Here is a 9,739-nt window from a genome sequence, read left to right as displayed (position 1 = left end):
AAGAAAGTTTCTCAAGGTCATGCAGATGATAAGTTGCTGGACCAATATTTTATGCTCAGAAGTGTGATTCAAGAGAAGAATTTCTAAATCACATTTCTAATCTGGATCTTGGGAGACTTACATATTCAAAATAATTATCATGGGAAAAGATGTCAATGAAAGTATCAATAATTAATAATAACAACTATCATTTCTTGAAATTCTAGTGTGCACAAGGCATTTTTAAAACCTTACAACAAATGTAACAATCATCATCATCACACTTTTAGAAAGAAAACTACAAAAAACTGAGAACTACCTTGCACATGCTTGGGAAGTGTCAAGTCATAGGATAAAGGCTGTTTGAGTTGAAAATGCGTGTTTAATCACTATTATAGAGCTATTGGAATAAACATGTTAAGATATCCAAAGAAAAGATATGAAATGTTTTTAATTATTTTGGACAGCTCCAAAGAAGAACTTAGATAGGGCTATGAATTCAAAAGGAAAACCCAAAGTAGTAATCTAATGATAAAAGAGAGATTTGTGTTAAAGTAATGAAAATGGGAATAACTAGAAACACTTAAAATGGAAATGCATTGTCCATTACTTGAACGACCATTGTCTTTGGCAGGAATCAACAGGGATAAAGGACCTCCATCCAAGGGTGAAAATGTAGAGTGACAACTGCCTGCGGTGCCACCTGGGTGTTCTTGCAGCAGTGCTCTTGCCCCGTCTGCAGCAGATACATGAATGACATGGAAGCAGAGAACCACACAGGAGTATCCCAATTCATCCTCCTGGGCCTCTCAGAGGACCCAGACCTGCAGCCCCTTCTCTTTGGACTGTTCCTGTCCATGTACCTGGTCACAGTGCTTGGGAACCTGCTCATCATCCTGGCAGTCAGCTCTGACCCCCACCTCCACACCCCCATGTACTTCTTCCTCTCCAACCTGTCCTTTATGGACATCTGTTTCACCTCCACCACGGTCCCCAAGATGCTGGTGAACATCCAGGCACACAGTAAAGACATCTCCTACAGAGGCTGCCTTACTCAGGTGTATTTCTTTATGATTTTTGCTGGTATGGATAATTTCCTTCTGACCACAATGGCCTATGACCGCTTTGTGGCCATCTGCCACCCCCTGAACTACATGGTCATCATGAACCCCAGGCTGTGTGTCCTCTTGGTTCTGACATCTTGGTTCATCATTTTCTGGGTTTCCCTGCTTCATCTTTTACTGATAATGCGTTTGACCTTCTCTGGACACACAGAAATCCCACATTTTTTCTGTGACCTGCCTCCCCTTCTCAAGGTGGCCAGCTCTGATACCCACATCAACAACATCATCCTGTATGTAGCAACTGCCCTGCTGGGTGTGTTTCCCATCACTGGGATCCTCTACTCTTATTCTCAGATTGTCTTCTCTTTAAAGAGGATGTCTTCCACTGGGAGTAAGTACAAAGCCTTTTCCACCTGTGGCTCTCACCTCTGTGTGGTCTCCTTGTACTATGGGACAAGTCTTGTGGAATACCTCAGCTTTACTCTGACCCACTCTTCCCAAGGAAGCACAGTGGCCTCCGTGATGTACACTGTGGTCACCCCCATGCTGAACCCCTTCATCTACAGCCTGAGGAACAGGGATGTGAAGGGGGCCCTGGGGAGACTCCTCAGCAGAGCAGCCTCTTGTTGTTAATGGAACCGTGACCTCGGTGCAAAGTGGACATCGTGCTCCTAAGGCAAATGCTGAGTTTCAACATCTTAGATCTTTTTCTTTCCTAAGACACATGCTTCATTTTTTTTTATTCAGAGGGAATTGGGAGTGACTCTTGTATATATGATTTTGTTTTGTTTCTTCTCAACAACTCTAAGTAATTCCTTTTGGATATTTCTTACTTGTATCTAGTCCTTAAAATTTCATCTTTCATCAATTTGTTACAACTAATCCTAGTATTTCTACCTTGATATTTAAAGCACTTATCATATTATGTGCAGACACGGTTTACTCAAAATTTATCCTCTTAATGACGTAAGTAATATCACTACAAAGAAATGATAAATATTAAGGTAAAGGATATTATCCTGGTTTGAGCATCCCACAATGTATGCATGCATCAAAATATCACCTTGTTCTCTCTTCCGTTTTCATGAAATTCCCCCAATCTTTCTTTTCCTTTTTTTAACCTTTAGCTTCCATAGATGAGAGAAAACCTTCAGCCCTTGAATTTCTGAGTGTAACTTATTTCCCTTAACATAATTTTCTCAAGTTCCACCCATTTTTCCTGCAAATGACATGATTTCAATCTTCTTTATGGCTGAATAAAACTCTATTGTCCCTAAATATCTCATTTTCTTTATCCATTGATCCATTGATGGACACATAGACTGGTTCTATAATTTGACTATTGTGTGTTAGGCTGCTATAAACAGCCATGTATCACTGAAGTATGATGACTTTAATTCAGAGGGAAGGGATCCAGGGGACAGAAGACAGGAGGGAAAAGAGAAATACTGGGGAATGATATTGGACAAGTTATATTGCTATAATCTGTGCATGTACAAATATGTAACAATGAATCCCACCATTATGACAATGCTTCAATAAAATATACAAAAGATCACAATTCTCCCCATAAATGTATATACTTACTATGTGCCCATTAAAATAAAATATAACTGAAAAATTAGCCTTTTGAATGTTAATGCTGTTATCCTTAACTTGATTGTTTTCCTGTTTTCACTGGATGAAATAGAATGAAAATCCTACAGTAGTAAAGGCAAATTGATTGCCATAGAAAAACTGTGCTTATTGCTTTTAGAAGTATGATGTTTCAACTTTGAAAACATTTCCCTGAGGTATTTTCTGTCATTCACTCCATTCTCAGAAGACACTGAGATTAAGATGGAACATAGCCTTGCAAACGGACACTGAACTCACACTTCTAACTTGGACACTACTTTTTATAAGACATTGACTAGATTCTCAACATGGAAGCCGAAAACTATCTTTGAAAGAGAGTTTGGCCATTTGGCTCACTTTGATATACTGCCCAGGGTGAGTCTGAGATATGGCTATATTCTCTGTTATCCTCCCTCCCTCCCTCCCGCCCTCCCATCCTTTCTTTTTTATCATACTCCCTTCTTTCTAACTGTTGCATTGGTCAATGTTCATTTGATTCCTTCCTTCTTTATCATAATAATCTTGTATATTATTCACAGAAGTATTCAACCATTGGTGAATACCTGGGCGATTTTCATCTTTTGCATATTGTGAATAATGCTGCTATTAACATGCATTGATGTTTATTTAAGCATTTGTTCTCAATAATTTAGGGAGATTTACCTAGGAGTGTAATTACTGGGTTATATGATGATTATATCTGTAAATTTATGAGAAATCACCTCACTGTTTTGCATAGTGGCTGGCATATTTTACATTTATTACAGGGTATCAGATGATAATGTCTTCACATCATTGTCAATATTTGACATTTTCCATTAAAAAAAACAGCCTTCCAGTGGATATGAAGTGATATATCATTTGATTTTCACTTCCCTACAACTAATTGAGCATCTTTTCATGAGACTGTTTACAATATGTAGCAATTCATAGACCTTCAGTGGAGAACTATCTTTTCAGCCCTTTACTGTGAACGTCTAGTGCGTTCGGGTCCCTGGGTAAGGGTCTCGAAATCACCGGGACACAGGGGATGCAGAGCCAAGGCAGCAATTGCAACTGCATGCTGAGGTTTATTTGTAAGTTCCTTTTATATTCTTCTTCTAACAAAGCAAGTGATTCTTCAGTAACACTGCACCCACAGAGCCCAAATATCATGCCTCAGCGGGTACACAGAGCTAAATTCAAACTGTTCCTGTTCTCTTTGATAAGTACCCTCCCAAAGTTCTTTGTAGACATTATCTAATCCCCGAATGTACTGTTCCCAGGTCCAGTATGCAGAAAGCTTCTTCCTCTAGGCCAAACCACGCAGAAGCTTGTGTCTTGTGATAAGGGGAAGAGGACTTTTCCTCCTCCTAGCGAGGCATGCCTCAGCTGACCTAAATCGCAGTCACAGCCCTTGCCAAAAGTCAGGCTGAGGGAGCTAAACTCTGCACACTTAAACCCCAACACTTTACTATTTTGTAAATGCACAGTTTGTATTTCTGCTTTTGACTTGTATATATTTTGGATACTTGCTTCTTGTTGCAACCCATGCAGCATCAACAAAAGATCTCAAGTAGAGGTGATAGGAGATGGAGAAAAACACAGAGACAAAGAAAACACAGAGATATTTTCAAGTAATGCTAGGGCCAGGTGGGACATTGCACTCTGATGAAGGAACAGTGACCCAGAACTAACTCCCCAAGTCTATTATATCAGGTCTCATAATCAGGAAGTTAAACTATAGGGGTATTATAAATTGTTCAAGGCTTGCGAGATATCAAGTGGCTTTTTTGTGTGTGTGCACTAAGAAGTTACAGAACTAGAAACATTTTTTGCCGCTATCCTACTGTTGCAGTGCTAGAAACATCCTTCTATTATCCTGCTGCACCCAGGAAGCACATTGTCTGGAACAGCTGATAACTGTTAGTCAGAGCCCAGGGTCAAGGCTGGTAATATCCTCACCTTTTGGCAAGGAATGTTTCCCAGGCTTGGCTTTTTCCAACACAGCAGAATCTGCTCATCCCTTTCCACAGCTTCTTTATGAGCTATATGTTTTAGATACAGCTATTTTCTGTATGTAAATATGTACAGATATTTGCTCTAGATATATCATTAGAGTAGAGGATAGGGAATGGGGGAGAGAGGAGAAGAGTGAAAGGGAAATACTGGGTATTGAATTAGAATAAATTATATTCCATGTTTTTATGTCAAAATAAATCCCAATATTATGTATAATTAAAAAGAGGTAATAAAAATTATAAAAAATTGCTTAATTCTGTGTGATATTTTTTCACTCTTAATGTATTCAGATTTTTATTATTAACTATAAACATCATGATGTACAAGAGATTGTGGAGTTATTACTTTTAACTGAAATTTTTTTTTCTTTCACCAACATCTATCAAATTCCCCACCTTACAACTCTGGTAGCCACCATTTAACTCTGTGTTTCTATGAGTCAGACATATTAAGATTCCACACATGGTAAGGTGGTGCAGTGTTTGTCTATCTACACCTGGCTCATTTGTCTTAACAGAATGGTATATACCTATTGGGTACCACGTGATATTTTAACACATGAATACATTTTGCAATGATCAAATAAAGGTAATTAAAAATCCATCACTTCAACCATTTAGAATTTCTTTGCATGTGAGAACATTCAAGTCTTCCCTTCTAGCTGTTTTCAAATATACATCATTGTCAACTGTAGTCACTTCAGTGTGTTGTAAAATATGAGGAATAATTCCTCCTCTCTAACTGACTCTGTTCCCACTGACCAACCTCTACTACTACTTCTCTCCACTACTTCTACCCTCTCCACTACTTCTCCCAGTCTCTGGGAACCATTGTTCTATACTCTATTTCTGTGAGAATAACTGTTTTAGATTCTTCATATGAATCAGACCATGCAGCCTTTGTCTTTGTGTGTCTGGCTTATTTCACAAAATGTAATCTTCCAGGTTCATTAATAATATTATAAATTACACGATTTCATCATTTCATAGTTTGAGTATCTAATTGTAAACAGTTTGAGGAGATTTGGTCCTTGTTCTTCTTTATGTATTTAGTGGAATTGATTAGTGAAGCCATCAAATCATTTCCTGGTCTTTTCTTTAAAAAAAAATACCAAAGCTATCTTTTTAGAGATTATTGGTCTATTCAAATTATCTTTTTCTCCATAATTCAATCTTGGTAAGTTGTGTTTGTCTAGGAATTTATCCATTTCTTCTAGGCTAAAAAATATGCTGGCATATAATTATTCATGACAGCTTCCTATGATTTTTGGTCATTCTGTGGTTTGGGATTTAATGACTCCTTTTTCCTCTCTGATATTATTCACTTGAGCCTTCTCACTTTGGTCTTTCTTATTCTAGCTAAAGTTTTGTCTAGCAATTCAAAGGGGAAAAATTATTTTCATTTACTCCTGATGCATTGGTTGTTCAAGAGTATGTTTGCTAGTTCTACATATTTGTGAGTTTTCCCAAGATTCTCCTAATTTTTATACCATGGTATAAAAAATGGGTATAAAAAATCTACTAATTTTATACCATTGGGCTCATAAAAGATACTTAATATAATTCCAACCTTTAAAATATTGTTAAGGCTCACATGATCTTTCCTGGAGACTCCCAGATATGTCATTGAGAATTATGTGTATGTTGTAGCTATTGGATGCAATGATGTGATTCACAGACTTATCTAATGACCTCTTCTAAGAACAAGTTCAATGCAAAGGGAAGAATTTTTACTCCTAGACCACAAGTACACAAAAATTGACTCAAATATGGTTAAACAGTTTTAATGTAACAGTGAAAAACATAAACCTCTCAGAAAAAAAAAACACCTTCATTACATTAGTTTCTGCAACACATTCTCAGACATGACATTGAACCCACAAGTAATAAAATAAAAAATAGTTATGCTGAACTTCATCAAAGTGAAAAAAATCCATGCCTCAAAACACATCATCAAGACAGTGGAGCACTGTAGTGGCATAAAATCAGACACAAACAACAGTGGGAAAGTACAGAGAGCCAAAAACAAGTCCACAGATGTATGAATCAATTAATGGCCAACTGATTTTGACAATTTGACATGAACACACATTGCACAAGAAAGTCCCTCAGTTAATTATGCTACCAAAACTGGATATCAGATAAATAAAATCAACCATACACATAAATCAACTAAAAAATTATACCAACTCAAAATCACATCTCTCTCTCTCACACACACACACACACACACGCACACACACACACACACTTAAACTCAAAATGAATTAACAATTTAAATGTAAGACCTGACGCTTGTAAGTACTAGAAAAGAACTTAGGAGAAAGCTCCATGATATTTGCTTGGGCAATGATTGTCTTGATATAAACCTCAAAGCACAGGCAGCAGAAGCAAACATAGAGCAATGAGGTTGTGTCACACTAAATACCTTCCCCGAAGCAAAAGAAATAATCTTCAGAGTGAGGACACAACTTAAAATTACAATAATATATTTGGAAAACATTCAATAGATGAGAGGGAAATATCCAAAAAAGGATCCTCATATAATTCAATAGTAATAAAACAAATAACTTGATTAAAAGTGGGCAAAGAAAACTGAGAGTGATGGTACATTCCTGTAATCCCAGCAGCTGTGGAGGCTGAGGCAGGAGGAATCCAAGGTCAAGGTTAGCGTCAGAAAATTAGCAAGACCTTAAGCAATTTGGTGAGATCCTGACTCAAAATAAAAAAAAAAAAAATTAAAAAGGGCTGGTGATGTGGCTTAGTTATGAAGCCCCCCACCAAGTTTCAATTTCTAGTTCAAAAACAAAAAACCAAGCAAACAAAAAAAGGGATTAAAATAGTTAATAAGTATACAAAAATGCTCATCATCTTAACCAACAGGATAATGCAAATTCAAACCAGGAGGAGATGACCCTCACACATGTTAAAATGGCTATTAACATACAAGATAACTGGTGCCCTGAGGATGTGGAGAAAGGGGCACCCTGGCACACTATTCATGAAAATGTAAGTTATTTATCCATTATGGAGAGTGGTATTGAGATCCCCCCAAAACAAACAAAAAATATAGAACTACCATATGATCCAGCAATTCTAAATCCAAATCATCTAAAATCATTTTGCCAAGCACAGCAGCATTATTCACAATGCTCAAGATACAGAATCAACCTCAGTGTCTAGCATAGAATGAATAGATAAGGAAATGTGGTGTGTGTTCAATTTGGAATGCTACTCACGCTTAAAAAGGAGGGACTCCTATCATTAGCTACAACATTGGATGAACCTGTATGATATTATATTAAGAGAAAGAAGCCAGACCTAGAAAGACAAACAGCATACGAGCTAACACATGAGTGGATTTTTAAAACTAGAGCTCATCCAAACAGTGAGATGTGGCTCTGGTAACTGTGTGGTGGGGATGGGGTAGGCCTTGACAAAGCACACAAAATTGGATTTAGACAGGAGGACTAACAACAGAGAGAACTACTGTATATCATGATGCCTGTAGGTAATATCGATAAACTGAACACTGAAAAAACATTAAGACATCAAACAAAATGGGGAAACATTTACAAAACACTTGGTTGATCAGGGTCAGTACCAATATTATACATAGAACTTTTCAAGTTTGAAAAAAGTATAAAGTTACAAAGTGAACAAAAACTTTTTTGCACAGAAGATTCTACACTACCGATGACCACATGGCCAATTAGTCAGAAGGAAATGAAAACAACACACAATGAGAGACGTATACTTCACACCCACCTGAGGCTCTGCTTGTGACAGACATACAAGAACAAGTATGGGCAGGGTGTGAATATGTTAGTATTTCCATTAACATTTACGTTAGCATGTAAAATGTGGCAGGGATTATGAGACAGTCTGGCTGTGGCTCAAAATGTCTAACACACAATTACCACAATATGTAGCAGTTCCACTCCTAGATACATTAACCAAAGTATGGAAAGTAACACAGCCCCACCCTGCTGGACAACCCTGCAATGTATCTTGTGCAAACATGGCAGAGCACGCCTACACAAACAAGCATGGCTATGACACCACAAGGTGCTATCATGCTGTGGGAGCCTCGTCTGCCCCTGACTAGAGGGTTGTTAGGTGGAACATGACTTTGCCCAGACAAATAGACATGCCGTGGATATCCACACAGCACTATGCCAAAGAGCTGCTGGGTGAGATCACCCAAAAGCCATCTGTGGATGAATGATAGCTGGTGTGCACACACAACAGGACCACACTCAGTCACAGGCAGGGATAGAGCGAGTTACAGTTGTAGAAATTAAACAACAATAACAAAGAATCAGAAGTGGGGAGACAAGGAGAGAAGGTGGGAGTGGGGAGAGAGACAGAAAGCAAAAGAGCAGGGATCACAAGCAATGCAGCAGTGACCGGGGTTCCCGGGACACTGGACCCCTGGGAGACACAGGAAGGATCCCTGTCAAAGGTGTGCTCTGGCTCTAGTGGTGACACTCTAATCATTCTTCTTAGAAGAAGTGGGACACCAAGAGGAGTGCAGGAATTTCTCTGCCTTTTACTGCAACTCTCCAAGGAGACTGTTGGTCTCCTTGGAGACTGTCGGTCTCCTTGGAGAGTTGCAGTAAAAGGCAGAGAAAGCTCTGGGAAATACTCTCATGATTGAAGTCACCGGTGTGGAGTGACAATCAGATCTCACATTCTAAGTGCTTCATTTTGATGATTTTATTTGCAATCAAAGGATGAAAATCTGGGAAATAAAATTTTGGTAAATAGCAATACTTTTAGGAAACCATGTCAATACTTGATACAAGTTCTTTATTTCAAGTGGGAAATCACAGGAATATCTGTAAGAAAACATTCTGAAATTTTAATTACATTGATCTTGTAAAAGAAAAAGAAGGTTAAAAAGGAATTCCTAAGGCTGTTTATAAAGGAAAAGTACAAAACAATAAAATGCAAAGTGAGTTCCTTTGTGAACACCAGCAATTAGTCACACCTTTTAGAGAGGAAAAGCCAGGATATTAAAATTCACATTTGCCTCAGGGGACACGACATGCTCTTATTTCTGAGGTCCCTGATCCA

The 9,739-nt window shown here is 38.1% G+C and overlaps 1 protein-coding gene across 1 annotated transcript; it reads left to right on the top strand.

Moving 5' to 3' along the window:
* The first annotated feature begins 737 nt into the window (after positions 1 to 737).
* Positions 738 to 1,676, top strand: LOC144253571 (olfactory receptor 7D4-like). Its single transcript, XM_077795799.1, has one exon. The coding sequence runs from the start codon at positions 738 to 740 to the stop codon at positions 1,674 to 1,676; it is 939 nt and encodes a 312-aa protein (XP_077651925.1).
* Positions 1,677 to 9,739: the final 8,063 nt, after the last annotated feature.

This window comes from Urocitellus parryii, chromosome 3, assembly GCF_045843805.1.
Source record: "Urocitellus parryii isolate mUroPar1 chromosome 3, mUroPar1.hap1, whole genome shotgun sequence".
Lineage (NCBI taxonomy): Eukaryota > Metazoa > Chordata > Mammalia > Rodentia > Sciuridae > Urocitellus > Urocitellus parryii.
This window is presented reverse-complemented; position numbering and strand designations above follow the sequence as displayed.

What these genes read in the sequence shown, in the direction of transcription:
- LOC144253571 (XM_077795799.1), top strand. Translation starts at nt 738, where the DNA reads ATGGAAGCAGAGAACCACACAGGAGTATCCCAATTCATCCTCCTGGGC.